The sequence below is a fragment of the Leuresthes tenuis genome, unplaced genomic scaffold, assembly GCF_036924035.1.
Source record: "Leuresthes tenuis unplaced genomic scaffold, fLeuTen1.0.hap1 SCAF_23, whole genome shotgun sequence".
NCBI classification, from domain to species: Eukaryota; Metazoa; Chordata; class Actinopteri; order Atheriniformes; family Atherinopsidae; genus Leuresthes; species Leuresthes tenuis.
This window is the reverse complement of record NW_027325377.1, coordinates 20,599,969-20,617,404: the sequence shown is the minus strand read 5'-3', so window position 1 is coordinate 20,617,404 and position 17,436 is coordinate 20,599,969. Positions and strand designations below refer to the sequence as shown.

The 17,436-nt window shown below is 42.5% G+C and overlaps 2 protein-coding genes across 3 annotated transcripts; both read right to left on the bottom strand.

The window, feature by feature from the left end:
- Positions 1-1,597: 1,597 nt before the first annotated feature.
- Positions 1,598-13,129, bottom strand: napepld (N-acyl phosphatidylethanolamine phospholipase D). 2 transcript variants are annotated; one of them, XM_072377504.1, is made up of 10 exons: positions 12,873-13,129; positions 10,335-10,416; positions 8,817-8,921; positions 7,803-7,943; positions 6,988-7,212; positions 6,759-6,862; positions 6,525-6,690; positions 6,224-6,372; positions 5,419-5,533; positions 1,598-2,687 (listed from the first exon to the last, which is right to left on the bottom strand). In XM_072377504.1, exons 1-10 carry the CDS (start codon positions 13,013-13,015, stop codon positions 2,556-2,558), a joined length of 1,362 nt encoding a protein of 453 aa, XP_072233605.1. In that variant the 5' UTR covers positions 13,016-13,129; the 3' UTR covers positions 1,598-2,555. The 2 variants fall into 2 exon arrangements, with proteins under 2 accessions (XP_072233605.1, XP_072233606.1); XM_072377505.1 differs by lacking the exon at positions 12,873-13,129 and adding an exon at positions 12,156-12,439.
- A 574-nt stretch (positions 13,130-13,703) lies between these two features.
- On the bottom strand, positions 13,704-16,479 carry yeats4 (YEATS domain containing 4). Its single transcript, XM_072377182.1, has 7 exons — positions 16,241-16,479; positions 15,925-16,044; positions 15,180-15,246; positions 14,937-15,031; positions 14,597-14,686; positions 14,301-14,388; positions 13,704-14,170 (listed from the first exon to the last, which is right to left on the bottom strand). Exons 1-7 carry the CDS (start codon positions 16,289-16,291, stop codon positions 14,001-14,003), a joined length of 681 nt encoding a protein of 226 aa, XP_072233283.1. The 5' UTR covers positions 16,292-16,479; the 3' UTR covers positions 13,704-14,000.
- Between the last annotated feature and the right edge of the window lie 957 nt (positions 16,480-17,436).

Genomic DNA, 17,436 nt, shown 5'->3' with positions numbered 1-17,436 from the left:
TAATGCAAGCCATACTTATTGGAGTTGTCCAAACAAGGATGTTTTTTGTTGGCTACATATATGAACATTTGAATTTAAAAAAAATCCCACCATGCCTTAAAACTCATGCAGTTCATTCATCTTAAAATCAACTTATAGCCCATTTCAGTTGTTAGGTCTCACTAAGCAAAGTACTGGCATGTACTTTAAGGTAATTATTTACTAAACCTAATATTTTCTGCAGCCTCTCCTAACAGCAGGTCTTTTGTGGTAGAATGAGGGATAACCATGCTCAGGTGAAGGCTGGTCCATGTGGTCTTGCCCCTACATTTAGGTGTAGTACAAACTGTTGGCTAAGATGCACTGGGAAAAGGGTGCCAGCAGAGGCAGTGTGACACTGGGAAATGTTCTGCTAAGAAGTCTTGAGCAACATTGTGTGGATGTTAGGTTAACATGTAACACCCACCTGTGCCTAAATATTACCAGAGACCATTTAAACCTCTTTGATTGAATTCCTTGAGCGCAGCGGCCTCTTTCTTTGGGATAAAGTGTACTGCCACACTACAGAAAGAGTTCAGTCATGGTTTAACAAACATAAGGAGGTTAAGACTTTAACTGCTCCAAACTTCCCAGCTCTCAATCTGATTGCAAATCTGTGAGATGATCTTAAAGGCTGCAACATGGAGGTTTCATCTCAAAACATGGAGGACTTAAAAGCATTAGCTGCTAACAGCAGAGGTCTTGTGGATGAAAGCATGTGGGGGACCTATATAATATTACGTAGGTGGTTTTAATGTTGTGGCTGACTGGTTCATGTAGTGAGGAACAGTAGTTTTAGTTTGCTTGGCAACAGTAAATTATTACATATGATAAATTACTAATAAATGCAGTTAGATTTGTTTTCTCATGATATTGTAAAAATGTAGGTAAAAATCTATCAGTCTATGAATAAACTGAGTAAGACGTTTTCAAATAAAGTGAAGTAATATATCATTGAGTAAGAAAGCAAATGCCTGCCAATCTGTCATAAATCTTTTTTTAGAAACATGTCTTTGTGGTCATGCTACATGATTTTACTCTAACTTTTTAAACGGATATAAATATTTATAGCACGTAATTGATCAGCTGCTTGAACATGGGAACTTCCCACTATAGATGAAAATTCATAGTTAAAATACACATTTGTGGAATTAACTTGTATTCTGGTTTACAACCACATTTATAAAAAAAAAAAAAAAAAAAAAAAAATACAACTGGTTTTAATGGCACGAATGTTTAAATATTCACCAGTTTAAAAGGCAGAGTGCGTTTCCTGCTCCATTATGCTTTAAAAACAACTTGTTGCTGTGTGACCCTGTTTGGGCACAACTCAAAGTGAGAATGTTAGTTACACTCCATTTTATTTTATTTTTTTCAAAAGGAAGATACAGTTCAATGTGTTTAACGCTAAATATTTGGAGTTTTTAGGATATTTAATGTACAGAACAGAGAGGTTGATCCTTTTAGCAGCACAGTAATATTTTATTGTAGTTTGTGACTTCAAGACTTATTGATTTGTGAACACGAAGTAATGGGTTGAAGATCTGCTTTTAAATTACTGACACAAGGAAACAGACACTTGAATTTCAAGGTATATTTAATGATATTCATTTGTAACGATGAAGCATAAACCACAACATGGCAGCTTAGCTTAAACATATTACTGCAGTAAATGAGCTCAACATTGTGCTGTAATGGTTTTACATTCACAATCAAATGTCTGAAATGTTTTCAGTTGAACCCAGCTCAACTTCAGCATGTTTCTCACAACACTGCAGCTGCCTTTTTTTTCTATTGGCACACAGTGGTTGGGAGTTAACATGGCAGATAATATAAATAGTGTTGGTCTCTTGTAGTTTTGAATTGGCCATAGCACTTAAGACATATTCTTTGTACTATGACAGCACCAATCTTTAAGGAAGAGAAAAAAAAAAAGATGTGAGCTACAAAGTGTGCACCTTGCTTTCTGCAGTCTGGTGCTCAACCTCAGAACAATAACTCACTACAGCCACAGAACTGATAAACAATATTACTGTTCTGGTCTGTAAAACTATATTTACTCATGCCCCCCCCCCCCCCCCCCCCCCCCCCCCCCCTCAGTGTGCAAACACTTAAACTTCAACTGAAATGACTGCACACCAGAATGCTGCAGAAAATGTTTCTGTATTTTTCAAGGTGGCACCACAGTTAATGTCATCATTTGAATTCTAATCTAAAATCTAAAGGCTTTTCTATTAAATGGTGTATATCTCACAGTCCACAAAGTCTAATTAAAAAATGCTTTTTTTTTTTTCGGTAACTCAAACAAATCCAGCTCTCCATTAGTCTCAGCTCCCAGTGGCAGTATCACTAAAACAGCACGTGATGGCAGAGGAATCTGCGATAAGTCCAGCAGCACATTTTATTTCCATTTGGGATGAGCTGTATTCGTATAGAACGTGTTACAAACTTATCTGTCTGTCAATAAGTGATATAAACAATCTTGTGCACTTTGTTCACAGATGCAAACCCACAGCCTGCAGAATGCTGCAGAAACTTCACTCGAAGACATCTCCCCCCTGCGCAGCTATGAGGCGAGACTCCCCGTGATGCAAAGTGTAGAAAGAGTCTGGTTTCAGTCCTTTCTTTTCCAGAGCCTCTCTGAGACGAACTGGTGGCTCCAAGTAGTACTACAGGAAGGAAGTACAAAGTGAGTATCTCTTCCAACAACGTACCTGATTTTAAGATCAGGTCCAGCAGCTTATCAATGACACCTTTGTTGTATTGTGTTGCTAGAACATGTTTAAGGTTGAAAAAAAACATCAAACATTTATTAGCAACGAGAGATGCTTCGGTGTAACAGCGGAAAGTTGATGCAATTTTTAGCCTTGGCAGGTAAGATTCAATCAACAGTGACTTCATCCTCTATTTGTACAGGGGGCATTTTATGCCAAGTTCACAGAGGTTAGTTTCCTCCTCTACACCGTCAGGTCAGTTATGTGGAAAGTCACTTTCCAAAAACACACATTAGCAGCTGTATGACATCATGAGTTCTGTTCTCTCTAAGCTTTACTGTTCTTAAGAGTATACTGACTGTAGTCGTCACTCACTATATATGTAAAGCAATCCAGCCAAGCTAGATCATTTTTTTTTATGAACAAACTATGTGCTGGTTTGGTATTTGAGTTAAAATGTGTGTTTTGTGTTGCTCAGGGAGTCTGTACTATGGCAACAACAGGAGTCTTCAGTGAGTTGGTGAGTAGATTTTGCATTATTAGAATAAAGGAAAGGTGGCGTGTGTGTGCGTGCATACGTAGGTAGGTGTACGTAGGTGCGTGCGTGTGTAGGTAGGTGTGGGTGCGTAGGTAGGTGTGGGTGCGTAGGTAGGTGTGGGTGCGTAGGTAGGTGTGGGTGCGTAGGTAGGTGTGCGTGTACACGTAGGTGTGCGTGTACACGTAGGTGTGCGTGTACACGTAGGTGCGCGTGTACACGTAGGTGCGCGTGCGTGCGTAGGTGTGCGTGCGTGCGTAGGTGCGCAGGTGCGCGTGCGTACGTAGGTGTGCGTGCACACGTAGGTGCGCGTGCGTGCGTAGGTGTGCGTGCGTGCGTACGTAGGTGTGCGTGCGTACGTAGGTGCGCGTGCACACGTAGGTGCGCGTGCACACGTAGGTGCGCGTGCGTACGTAGGTGCGCGTGCGTACGTAGGTGCGCGTGCGTAGTTGTGTGCGTGCGTACGTAGGTGTGCGTGCGTACGTAGGTGTGCGTGCGTGCGTGCGTGCGTAGGTGTGCGTGCGTGCGTAGGTGTGCGTGCGTGCGTGCGTAGTTAGGTGTGCGTGTACACGTAGGTGCGTGTACGTACGTGCGTGCGTAGGTAGGTGGGTGTGCGTGCGTGCGTAGGTGTGCGTGCGTGCGTAGGTGTGCGTGCGTACGTAGGTGTGTGCGTGCGTAGGTGTGCGTGCGTGCGTAGGTGTGCGTGCGTAGGTGTGCGTGCGTACGTAGGTGTGTGCGTGCGTGCGTACGTAGGTGTGCGTGCGTGCGTGCGTAGGTGCGCGTGCGTGCGTACGTAGGTGTACGTACGTGCGTGCGTAGGTAGGTGGGTGTGCGTGCGTACGTGGGTGTGCGTGCGTACGTGGGTGTGCGTGCGTACGTAGGTGTGCGTGCGTACGTAGGTGTGCGTGCGTGCGTGCGTGCGTGCGTGCGTAGGTGTGCGTGCGTGCGTAGTTAGGTGTGCGTGTACACGTAGGTGCGCGTGCGTAGTTAGGTGTGCGTGTACACGTAGGTGCGCGTGCGTAGTTAGGTGTGCGTGTACACGTAGGTGCGCGTACGTAGGTGTACGTGCGTGCGTGCGTAGGTGTGTGCGTGCGTAGGTGTGCGTGCGTACGTAGGTGTGTGCGTGCGTGCGTAGGTGTGCGTGCGTGCGTAGGTGCGCGTGCGTGCGTACGTAGGTGTACGTACGTGCGTGCGTAGGTAGGTGGGTGTGCGTGCGTAGGTAGGTGTGCGTGCGTGCGTAGGTGTGCGTGCGTGCACGCGTAGGTGCGCGTGCGTGCACACGTAGGTGCGCGTGCGTGCACACGTAGGTGTGCGTGCGTGCACACGTAGGTGCGCGTGCGTGCACACGTAGGTGTGCGTGCGTGCGTAGGTAGGTGTGCGTGCGTGCGTAGGTGTAGGTGTGTGCGTGCGTACGTAGTTGTGTGCGTGCGTGCGTAGGTGTGCGTGCGTGCACACGTAGGTGCGCGTGCGTGCACACGTAGGTGCGCGTGCGTACGTAGGTGGGTGTGCGTGCGTAGGTAGGTGTGCGTGCGTGCGTAGGTTGGTGTGCGTAGGTGTACGTGCGTGCGTAGGTGTGCGTGCGTACGTAGGTGTGTGCGTGCGTACGTAGGTGTGCGTGCGTACGTAGGTGTGCGTGCGTGCGTAGGTTGGTGTGCGTGTACACGTAGGTGCGCGTGTACACGTAGGTGCGCGTGCGTACGTAGGTGTACGTACCTAGGTGTACGTACGTAGGTGGGTGTAGGTGTACGAGTACACGTAGGTGTAAGTAGGTGTGCGCACGTAGGTGCGTGCGTACGTAGGTGCGCGTTCGTGCGTAAGTAGGTGTGCGTGCGTACGTAGGTGCGTACGTAGGTGTGCGTGTACACGTAGGTGTACGTGCGTGCGTAGGTTGGTGTGCGTGTACACGTAGGTGCGCGTGCGTACGTAGGTGGGTGTGCGTGCGTACGTAGGTGGGCGTGCGTGCGTACGTAGGTGGGCGTGCGTGCGTACGTAGGTGGGTGTGCGAGTACACGTAGGTGTACGTAGGTGGGTGTGCGTGCGTGCGTAGGTAGGTGTGCGAGTACACGTGTGCGTGCGTAAGTAGGTGTGTGCGTGCGTACGACCGACCATTAAAATAGATGTGACGTATTCTAACTGTGCTGCATATCTCACCTCATAGGCGAGGGCGAAGGTCCCCCAGTGTATGGCGACAGACTGCTTGGCCTGAAGGTCCTGGTGAATTTGAACAGCCTCCTCTGGATCTACATGCTGCCCTTGCATCATATCCCTGAGGAGAACAGGACATTGTGAGGTGGGTTTGTTTGTAGTAGTTATTAATAGTCGGCAGCTTATAACACAGAAGAATCAGTTTTGTGCTCACATGACCAAACAAAAGCATTACCTAAGGAAAAAGTGATAAATTCACATCAATCTATCCTTTTGTTATCAGAACTTTGTTTCATTCTCGCCTATCAGACCACTGCAATAACTGTCATTTTTGTAGGCACATTGAGCGTTTATGATATAGATTTCTTAGACTCCTACAAATTTAAAATGTTTAATATTGATGGTACAATCTATCTGTACTTTGACAGTTTGATTTTAAGTAAAGTCAACATGAGATAACTTGCTAGCTTCCCTACCTGGGACTGCATTTATGTCAGGTTCTGCTAAGGTTTGTGCTCTTTCAATAATCCACCAGGAAAAGGAAAAAAGATTGGCTATGAATTGATACAGATAGCAAGTTATCTGGTAAATGCTAACTTGCATAAAATATCTCAAATTTACTATATTAAGTTCAAACCATCAAAGTACAGACACTCAGCATTGTGACCATGTCACTTAAAAACCTCAACCAATGCCTAAATTACAATTTTCCTTTTGTTAGATATAAGTTTTGTTTTAGTGGCACAAATCTGATTCATCAGTGACCCTGATCTACAATAATTTGAATGAACTATTGTACAGTCTGAAGTACCTGGGTGTGTATGCTCCTATAGGGATGGCTGCAAGGTCAAACGGTCCAAAGCGCCGTCCTATCTCCTGGAAGGATGAACAGTAGCCGGTGTCACCAGCAAAGAAGAATCTATGGCCTGGACCCAAAACAGACCAGCTGCCCCATAAAGTCTGAAAAAAGAAAAAGGGTCCAGATTTTATGACTGGAGCTACAGAAAACTTAGATCTAATAATTATTATCAATGGAGTTCACCAGACAAAAGCAATAAAAGTATGACTGCCATGGTTGATCTAATTTGTTTGTGGAAACAAATATTAAATACCTTGTTGTCATCCCAAGCTGTGCGTTTGCTCCAGTGCTGAGAAGGTGTGCAGACAAATGTGACATCATCATGACCAGGGACGCAGTTCTCCTCCCACCAGTCCAGCTCCATCACATTCTCACAGCCTGTCTTCGCCAGCCAGTCCATCAAACCCAGGGGCACGAACCTGTGAGACGATTATTAGCACCAAATATGAAAAGGTGCGTCATTGCGGACTAGGTGCCCCACACATACCAGCGTAGCTCCCCTCCAAAGCGCGCGTTGAGGCTGGCCACAGATCCAGCGTCCAGATGATCGTAATGAGAGTGACTGATGACGACCGCGTCGATCCTCGGCAGCTGTTGTCAGGAGGGGAAATGAAGAACGCAGGTGTGAAGAATCGAGTTCTGGATTAAACAGTGATATCGATCCGATCTCTTATACCCCACAATAAAGATTAAAAATTTTAAAAAAGGCACTGCACCTGTTCCACGGTGCAGGGGGGCCCTCTGTACCTTCTAGGCCCCATGAATTGGAACGGTGATGCTCTTTGGCTGAAGATGGGGTCTGTTAGAATATTTAACCCATCCATTTCAACCAAAACTGTAGCATGGCCAAGCCAGGTGACTCTCATACCCTGATGAGAATTCGAGAGGTCTGGATTCTGCACAAAGTACGGCTCAATCACTGGGAGCACGTTGTCCAGGGCCTGTGGAAAGGGAAGAGGATATGAAATTAGGCAGGAGCCACAGCAAAAGGAAACCTGTCACACACAATAATACACTATGTTCCTGTCTGGTCCAGTTCACCGCCTGCTGCATGGACATATTTTAGCCTCTGACATATTGAAAAACACATTTGTGTGATGAAGTTTTGTTTGAAGGCCCACTTTACCCATGGCTTTCCTCCTGTATTACTACAACAATTTGTGTAAATAAAGGGTTAAACGTTCTTGTAGTCTTGTGTGAAAGCAGCCTTGGAGGCCTATTTACCCTCAATGAGCACAGTTTTGTGAAAAGGGAGAACTGACAAAAGGCAATGTTTCCAACAGAACTACAAAACATGAGGTTGTGTCATCATTACTGCACTTAACTGACAGTCTGAGGGTCAAAACTCATAGTTCGGAGCTCCTCCACTAAAGGTCTTAAAGATCAACTATTAAACTGATCTTAAAAGTGCTCCGGAGATACTGTGAACATACTGATTTTAGATGACCAGTCTGACCCATCATTTAATGAAGCACGACAGACTTCTGCTTCCTTACTAAGACGAGTGTATTTGATAGTAATCATTTCCTACCTCTTCAGTTGTTGGCACATTGCTGTGATTTTTATCCAACAGCAGAAACCTGAGCAGCGTTGAGTATGAAGGAAACCGCCATGTTGGCCAGGGATTAGTCCAGCGACCGTGTTTGTCTCGACAAGACTTTGTCACTTCCTCCTGCAATCGAAGTAAACAAACACGTTTCAGCCACTGCTTCTGATGGCACTTGTTAAAGAAAACAAGAGAGCTGTGCAGATTGCATGAATGTGAAGAGGTCTGAAATATAGATAAATATAGTGAACGCACCCAGTTTAGCAGTTTGAAAAATAGGCTTCCTGCGCCACACTGAATGAACACCTACTGACGTAAACATAACGTCTTGCATGCAGTGGAGTTTTCAGGTAAAAAATACGCTCTAGAATCAAGATTAGGCACAGCTGCTGTCCACTGGTGAAATGACACAACAGCATGCTTGAATAAATAAAATAACTCATTTTTGTGGGCTAAAAGTTTTACAGAACTGGTTTGTCAGGCCTTTGTAAATGAAAAAAAGAGAAAATATTGAGTGTATTAACAGGAAGCTTTACAGACGAGTTCCCTCAATAGTTCCAATGTTGTTGGAATTGACTGGTCACCATATCGTAAAACACTTTGCACCAATCAAATAAGAATCTTTTACTTTGCATTTGTTACATAACTGAGCTAATTAAAACATTTGTAAATAATTCTGCAATAAATGGGACTCAGGTGAATCAGAAATGGCTTTTTGATGCAGATTCTTTGTAGAACCAACTAAAAAGTGACTCTAGCACCAGCTCAGGAGCCGCGATGCTCGCCGAGGGGTATGTGTGTCATAGGCTGGGTAACTAAGATCTGATCACAAGTGGTCATTCAGGACACATCTGGGGGTGCATTTTAAAGCCAGGTGTGAACACAAGTTCTCAGAGCTGTCCCTTTGTGATAAAACTCCCTATGCTTCATGACAACACCAAAAGGACTTCAGGTAAACAAGGTGTTATTGCAGCAGAGTAGGCTGGAATGACCCTTTACCTCTAGTCTGTAGTCCAGACGGAAGCTCTTTCGAGAGGAGCTTCTCTTCCTCTGGGTCTGAGAATCCATCTCTCCACCCTCTGCACCTTGAGGCATTTCATCATCCTATAGAGCGGGTGAAAATACAAAGAGTGACACAGTCATTTCACAATGTTTAAAAGGTGAATAACAATTCACTGCAAACTTCCCATAGGTTAGGGTTGTTGTTAGCATCTAAAACTGTTTGAGTCGGCTAGCTCAACATTTTCTGTCTTTAAGCAATTTGTTTAGAAATCAGTAAGTAACCTTCCCTGACAAATGCTCACATTAAACAGCATGTAAAAGGAGTTCCAGTGATCAGCCATAACATTAAAATCAATGACAGGTAAGCAGAGCTGCACTGCTTTCCTTAGAGTTTGGGTAATTAAGAATTTAGGGACATATTCAGTGAAGCCGGTGTGTTATATGATGTAGAGCAGGAAAGGAGTAGATGTTTAGGCCGACTATTTGTTCTCTTTACTCCCCTGAGATTACCAATCTTATTCTTGCTTTCGTCCAACAACAAAAATATTGGATCCAGCTCGCGTCTCGTTTTGCTTCTATAGTGTCTGAAGCTATGGTAACCGTGTTGTGCTAAACTTCGGCAGAACAATGTGAGAGGTGTGTGGTCGGGGTTGAAAAACATTTGGCTTTGAGGACCCGTTTCAAACACCTCCTACTGAATATAAACAGGACAAAGAAGACGACTGTGAAAGTTCATGAGGGAACAAGCCAAACACCATTTCTATCCTGGGACAAGAGTTGGAGAACTCCAGATACCCACCCGGGTATTCATGCTCAGACTGTGCTAGAAATACCACACTGAGACTGTTTACAAGAGGACACAGAGCAGACTGCCTCTTGAGGAGGTTTCAGCCCTTCAGTATTTGCAGCAAGACGTTGCGTATTTACAGGAAGTTTCTGGTGGAGAGTGCAATCTGCTTTGCAGCCTTCTATCAAAGCAGCAGCAGCAGCAGAGCCAGTGACTGAAACAAAGTGAAAAAACAAAAAAAAGGCCTTCTCTGGGCTGTGGACTGCTCTGGAGCCCGCTGGAGTTGATCATGCAAAGAGAATTGCTCAACAGAACAGACTGAACAATGCTGCACACCTTCTCCATAGCATGATCAAAAAATAAAACAAAGTGTGTTTATTAAGAGCTACAAAATACTTCTTTACTTTTAGATTAATAAAACATGACTCAATTCAACAGGGACTGCGTCCTTGGGCAGTAAAAACAAATGTTTATCTTTCTTAAGAGTTTCTCATTGTCAGGCCACGATGGGGTCGGAAAAGCTCCCTCATATGGTTTGCCTCATTTAAAGCACAAAAGTCTCACTCCTCTGACGAGTGTGATGCAATTGCCATGACATATATATACATAAACCATTTTTGACAACAGCAAAACCTTTTTTTTGCAGCAAATTTGAGAGCAACATGTTTCTTTAAAGCCCTCTCTCCTCTCCTACAAAAGTTTTAAAAATGTTGAGTCGAGTGCATTACCTTCACCAGGCCTTTTCTCTCCTCGAGTGCCGCTCTGTCTGAAGGGGATTGCTTCTCCATGAATTCACCACCACTATCACACCTAGCATGGATACACACACACACACACACAGAGTTATTTATGTAAACTGCTTCACACTCTGCGCAGCCACAGTTAAGACTGCCTTGGTTACAGGCCTGGCAGAAGCTGCTGAGGATGAGAACAGTGTCACATTCACACAAACAAGATAATCCACCTCTTCCGTAATGATAACAGGTGACGGTTAAACCGTAACGATTTGCATTCGAGCAAGAAAGATGATGATCAGAAGCATTTCATTGTATTCAAATCAAGCAGCTATCAAATTTGACATTTTAGTGCCATCACAGACAGTGGCAGAACCTTGTCCAAGACTCCATAAGCCAGCCAATATACGTTTCAGTTCTAAACACAAACGGAATCTTAACTACATGGAAGAACCAAGATTAAGCAGTGGGTTGCCTAATGGATTTGACACAGTTTTTCTTGTGTAATAAAGATTGCAAAACAGTGACTGTGCAGATGCATAAAAGACACGGTGTCCACCTGTGACCAAAAAGAACCAACCCTTTAGAGAGGACACAACATTCTGTGCCTGAAAGTGTACATCTGGGTGTCCGAAGGGGCTTCCAATTAAAAAACACCAGCAAAATTTACATATCAATGTGTTTGGGGCCACCGAGGTCTGAAAACATGTCATTCAATGAGCCGTTCAGATTTGCAACCCCCTCACCAATCTGTATCCCCTATTAAAAAAACAAAAATCAAGCCGCAGAACAGCTCAAACCAGCTGCGATGATCGGAGCTGTAAAGAGAGGGCCAAAAGAGAGCTGGTGCACCATAATCCTGTGGCTTTTCAAACAGTGCATGTGAAAAACAATTGTGTCTAGTTGTGAAACTGTTAATTATTCAGCTGACGTCAGCTGGAAAAAATACAAAATATGATAAGCTGAATCAACCAACACTTACAAATGCCCCAAATATACACTCCTGCAAACCTAACCACTGCCCTTCCTTATCCTCTTATTATCCACATTGAAGCACACACCCTCACAAACTATCCAGTCATGAAATATTTCCTCCACCCTTAAGAGGTTATTAGAAAACACCTAAGGATGCAATCTTCTATTGATTTTAAGAGACTAATGCAATTCCTTCAAGACAACAGATCATCAGATGGGTCTTATGTTATTCAAAGACACTCAAACATTAATGGAGTAAATGCAACAATAGCCTAACAATGCACTTCCCCATATTGGAGGACTCCATACATTAAAGTTATAGCATGCTGATGATGCACTCAGCTTCATGAATGGACTTAACACACAGACACTGGGATAACAATGGAGCTCTGTGGCGGACAAAGATGTATAAAGCCAAACAGCATAACCAATGTGGCCATATAAACAACAGACATACATCACACTTTCTCTCATGTTGGAAGTCTAGTTTAAAATCTTCTCACTGAATCTACAAGCCAAGTGAGTTCTTAGGAGGTTTAAAGAGGGGGAGAAGAAAAAAAGGACAGAACAGTGCTGTATTCATGTGAGAGAACAAACTAATTATATCACTGCAGTCACCAAATTAGTGTCCAAAACAGCCTAAGAGACACTCAGACAACAACACAACTGACGGACCAGCTGAAACACGGCTTGTGTCGTCATCTTTTCAAACATTTTAAGCAAACCTAATGCTTTACTGGGTAAAACAGCAGTGAAAGCATTACACACGGATTAAAATACCACCTTCACCACAGGGCCTCGTCACACGCTACAAACCATCACCTTTATTCAGTAACCTACCTGAATACTTGATCTCAACCGAACGCCAGTTGCTTTCTTAACGAGGAGACATGTTTTGGCGTATTAGCTTTACACTGTTTAAATGCGAGCTAGGTGTCTTCATCAGGAGCTACACGGTTCCCGCAGCATTTCCAACGCAATTTACATCGCTGCAGCGCGTCGTGACACTGACAGGCGACAGAAAAGTTCAAGGTGGCAGCGGTAAATGCAGCTGGCAGGATGTTATCTCTGGGTTAATGCGTGGAGTGCGAGCTTCACGACTCGGTACCAGCTCAATTTCTCTGACGTCGGCGTTAAAGCTTTGATCACGTGACCGCCCAGCAAACTCTGGTTATTGACTGCGGGCGGTCTCAAAGGCAGCTACAAACCGCTAAATCGGTGTGGGGAAATACAGAAAGAAATAAATCCAAATAAAAGGACTATTAGAATTTCTACCACTACTGTTAGTACATAGTGAAGAAAATTACCACAACAAATGAAAAAAAAAAGTAATTTAATAAGACACATCTGACAACACGTTAATATATTACGATTAAAAAGGCAAAAAAGGAAAGAAAAATGGATTTTAAATAAACACTATCCACTATCAGTCTTTTTTTGCGCACTGTGCTATATTTTGTGCAACGTTGTCAACTCTTTCATTGTTGTCTTCTCTAAATGTTGCATTTAGACAACAGAAGTTGCAGAAGGACAGATAAAACACATCTGTTGGCTTACCTCGAGTTCCTCCACCTTACGAAGGACAGCTGGAGGTAGTTGAGTCCGATGAGACTCGCTAAATTCAGTCGCGCGCTGCCCTGATTAAACTTACACCTATAAACAACTAACAGCCGAACAGGCTTGAACAACGCAGTTTCCATTTTAGTTCCTTGTATTTCACCATACTTTCTTTGCAGTTTTAATCAGGCATATGGACAAAAGTTACAAAGTTGTACATGTACAACAGTTACAAAACTCGGACACCAAATGCTGCTTGAGCTTCCTGTGAGATGCGTTCACGGACACGGGAATATCTGCTAACTTCCTTCTTTTTAGCGTTTTAATCAGGCTAAAGAACTTTTTTTTTTAAATGCATGTTTTCTGGTGGAAAATGCCTTTGAAGACAAACCAACGAAGAGCCAAACACGATCAATTCTAAAGTGCAATAGTATGCTTAATCAAGTTGTGTTTAGTTTTGTAGTAAATACGTCTGGCAAGCACTGCACTCTGAGTCTTAATCATGATCATCTTGAGGGGAAGATTGAATCTCACCAAATAAAAATCATAATGAGTAAGAATTTTTTTTTTTTTCAAATGTGATCAGAGATGTACCCAATCAGGGCAGAAACAAGAATCTTTTCTTTTCAGAGAATATAAAAGAAAGTAAGATTACTTAAATTCCTTTCTAAATAAAACTAAAGCCTAACACGATTTTCTTTTTTCGTGTTACATCGATCAGGTTACCCTTAAATGGCACAAGTGGATGGATGAGTAGTTCAAGCTCTTTAAAACGTCTTATGAATGTCATCCAACACGAATGTGTTCAACATAAGAAACCGACATGATCAATGTTGTTAACATGTTTGCTTTATACAAAAATGGTCATAAAAAACAAAACAATTCACAATGAAAACTCAGTAATTTAAGATGTTGCAACACAGCGTTTTCCCATAATGATTTCCCATTATTTCCTTAGAGACATGGTATTTCCAGTGCAGACCAAACAGAAGACTATTTATTAACACTTTGCTCCATAAATATCACTGGTGGGATCCATCAATATTTGGACAGGTTAACAAGAACACAAAATCCTTGACGCAGTTACGGGGCAAGACATCGACATTTCTAAGTGTGTTTTTGCCTCTTTCAGTGCTCCTTGTGGTCTCCATCCTCCTCCAGTTTCCTGATCTCTGCCTTTAGGTGGTTGATGTTTTCTCTGCTGGCTTTCAGTTTGTCTTTCAGCTCCATGATCTCTTGACTCGTTCTCTTCTTTGCGGCTTCCATTTTCTCCTTTGTCCTCTGCTCCAGCTCACCGACTGCAGACACAACCCAGAACACACCACAATGCATTAAGAGAAATCCTAAAACCCTAAGATTTTTACTTTATGTGGGTACACGTGGTTCAATAAAAATGCAATTAACCAATTCCTTTATAGTAGTACTTACACTCTGTCTCATGCTTGTATGCTCCCAGAGTGAGCTGTCTTGAAGTGGTGAGCAACTGCTGCATCATGGCTGTAGGATCCTGAAAGATCTGAAAAGTACCCACACAAAGAAGAAGAGAAAAAAAAAAAAAAAAAAAAGTTATCGCGTGATCTTATATGATCCATAAGTTTGATAAATTTGAGAAAAGCAGCCCCGCAAGTAACCAACCACCCTTTATCATCCGCATAACTTAAGGAACCCACAAACTGATGCAGTGATAACTGTGGTCACACACAGGAGCATTAAAGAACCTGTACCATTTCATCATAGAATTCAGAGACAACGGTCTTCTTCGGCATGGCACTGGAATCTGACTGGAACAGCTTCAACAGATGGTAAAGAGTCACCTTAGAAACACAGACGAGTAAAGATCAGATTAATCTCGAAGACCCCAATTCCTTTTTTTTTTACACTACAAATACCATTTAGTTTTGATAATGTGAAAACTATCATGCAAGGAAAGTTAAAATGAGTCACACAACTTCTTTTTTTATTTCTACCATCATTCAATGTGTTAAAACCGTTGACTACAAAGACCAGCACGCAGCACTGTTTGGAACTCTTTAGTATGAAGCGTCTACTTGACGCAGGTCTTACAGGCCTCTCATTAGGATCAATGAAGAAGATCTTGACGATGATCTCAAACTCCCCCCAGCCTGTCTCTGTAATCTCATATGGAGGCTTAGTGACCACTGTAAAAGAGAAAAATACATGACAGACTGATTAACGTCTGTTTCATTTGTCAGATCATTTTAAAAAGCTTAAAAACAACAACTGAACATTGCTTACTGGTTGCAGCTTTTTCCAAACACCACCCTTGCAACACAGAAATTAACTCACCTCTCAGGGGGTTTCCGTAGCTCTCATGTAGCTTGAACTGGATCTTCTTCACATAGGCAGACATATCCTGGAAAAACAATTGAATATGTTTAAACATAACAGAAAAATACCTTGAATTTAAGGTCGTCAGACACAAAAAGTGACAACATCTGCAACACCTGGCAAAGATTGGGGAGTCACAACACTTGAAGGCAGTTCATTCGTGTTTTTTTTTTTAATCTTTAAATAGCATGAGCCTGGCTAAAAACAATGGGGTTTATAGCCAGAAAACACAAACATAATCCATCACTGGCACATAAACAGAAGAAAACGAGGTTACATGACAAGAGAAAATGGTAGTTGATGCCTCTGAAGTAAATGTACAGGTGAAGATTGACATTTGAACATTGTTTTTAAAATGACATTAATGAAAAGGTTTGGTGATGTTCTGGTCATTTTTCAGGATGACAATACATCTTGCTATGAAGCAAAGGGTGAGACGTCAGCTCAATAACATGATATCAAACAGTTCTGACCTCAATTTGACAGAAAATTTATCGTGGGAATTTGGAAAAAGAAAGAAAGGAAATTTAAAAAAAAAAAAGGGTCCACGAAAAGGCTGATCTGACAGGAAATTTGAAACATGTTTAATCAAGAATATTGTTTTTCATTAAAAAAAAAAAGAAGCTGAACGAACATCCTCGTAAAGTGGATGATTGTGGCGGGGGTCGTGTTGGAGTTGGGAGTTTGATTCCGAGCGTCTTACCTCATTTCTGTAAGGCTTCACATAAACAGACCACTGGTGAGTGTGTCCATCCTCTTCTCTCTTCTTCCCAAAGTAACGGGCAACATTTCCAAACACAATAGGCTTCACTATAGTTACTCCCTACAGCAAAACAAGACACGTTACAAAAAAAGAAGCGTATTGTCAGTATGCCGCGAAATCACGATTAATATATAAGAACGACAAAAGGGCAACGCTATCGAGCCCATATCTACGTCCACAATAAATAGCTGTACGTCAGCAAACTGTTTTATCCCAATATTTTTCTAATAGATACTCCGGTCCGACGTTACTTTACCTTGACGCGCCCCCCGGAATCTGGACCAAATTCAGTCATCTTTTTGAACATAGTACACCAAAGAAACGTTGAAGTTGAACCAGTTGTGTACTCTACGACACTCGACTTGTTCCACTGTGTTTATTAATCTCTAATAGACCTGCCATTTAAGCGTTTTAAATGATTTCACAGTGCTCGTCTCAAACTATGCAAAACAAGCGCCGGAAGTCATGAGTGCAGCGTGTTGATTTGTCCGGTAAGAAAGAGTCCGGGACAGACAAAGGTTCCGCCCCGCGAGTTTTCCAATCATGTTTAACAAGTCATTTTAACAAATTACCTAAGATTAGTTATTTATCAAGCTTTCTCTTGTTATTGGCATGAGCTAATCATTTCCTCATTTTCACAAGCTCTACTTGAAACCTTAAAAGCTACAGCTTGTCAAATGCATTGTTTGTTTAAAGTACTTGGATGCATTATGTAAATATGAAATAAAAGAACAAATCTTATTTAGGATTTTATTTAAAACCAATGTCAACATGTAACTACCATGTCTATTTCCCTGAAAGCTTAAAGGTAATCAGAACATTTTTTCATCCAGTTTCTCAACAATCAGAAGTTACACCACTAACAGATTATTTAAAACTTTTGAACAATGCTCTTCAGTCTGTCTGTGGGGAACCACAGCATCACATGCCCAACTTATTTCTCCTTTCCACCCTGCAGCTGGGCTGAAAGTCAGAACAGCAAATCAATCCCTTTCTCTCTCATATATAAAGACAAAACTTGGATTGTAGGCTGGATGCCAAAGGAGAAATAATACAGTAGCCCATCAGTGAATTAAACCCAGCCTGAAGTAGAACTAAAATAACAATATATCTAGTCTCTTTCAATGTAATTGAGCGAGGCAGTGACAGAGACAGCATGCTTTCATTTTCAATCTAGTTCGCAACTGCGTGTACGACCAGATGCTGCCAGAATTGGTCAAAGGCCAAGCACCCGGTCAGACCGATAACAAAGAACAAGCTAATCAAACAGGCTAAAGTAAACTGAAAAATAAAAATGTTTAATTTACTTCTCACCATCTTCATGGCGTCTCTGGCTAATGTTCATTAGTGAACATATATGTTCATCTCCCCTCTTCTATTTATTCTTTTGTTGGGTTTTAGTTGTTTAAAATACATTGTTTACCACAACTTTTACTCTATTAAAATGTTTGT

Bases quoted from the DNA above. Each gene is read 5' to 3' on its own strand.
- yeats4 (XM_072377182.1), bottom strand. From the start codon at position 16,291: ATGTTCAAAAAGATGACTGAATTTGGTCCAGATTCCGGGGGGCGCGTC. The intron at 16,045-16,240 runs GTAAAGTAACGT...GTTTTGCTGTAG, and splicing joins ATTCCGGGGGGCGCGTCAAG to GGAGTAACTATAGTGAAGCC. The intron at 15,032-15,179 runs GTGAGTTAATTT...TCTCTTTTACAG, and splicing joins CTACGGAAACCCCCTGAGAG to TGGTCACTAAGCCTCCATAT.
- napepld (XM_072377504.1), bottom strand. From the start codon at position 13,015: ATGGAAACTGCGTTGTTCAAGCCTGTTCGGCTGTTAGTTGTTTATAGG. The intron at 6,373-6,524 runs GTATTTAATATT...TTCTTTTTTCAG, and splicing joins CAGCTTGGGATGACAACAAG to ACTTTATGGGGCAGCTGGTC. The intron at 2,688-5,418 runs GTGAGATATGCA...TCCTTCCTGTAG, and splicing joins CCTTCGCCCTCGCCTATGAG to TACTACTTGGAGCCACCAGT.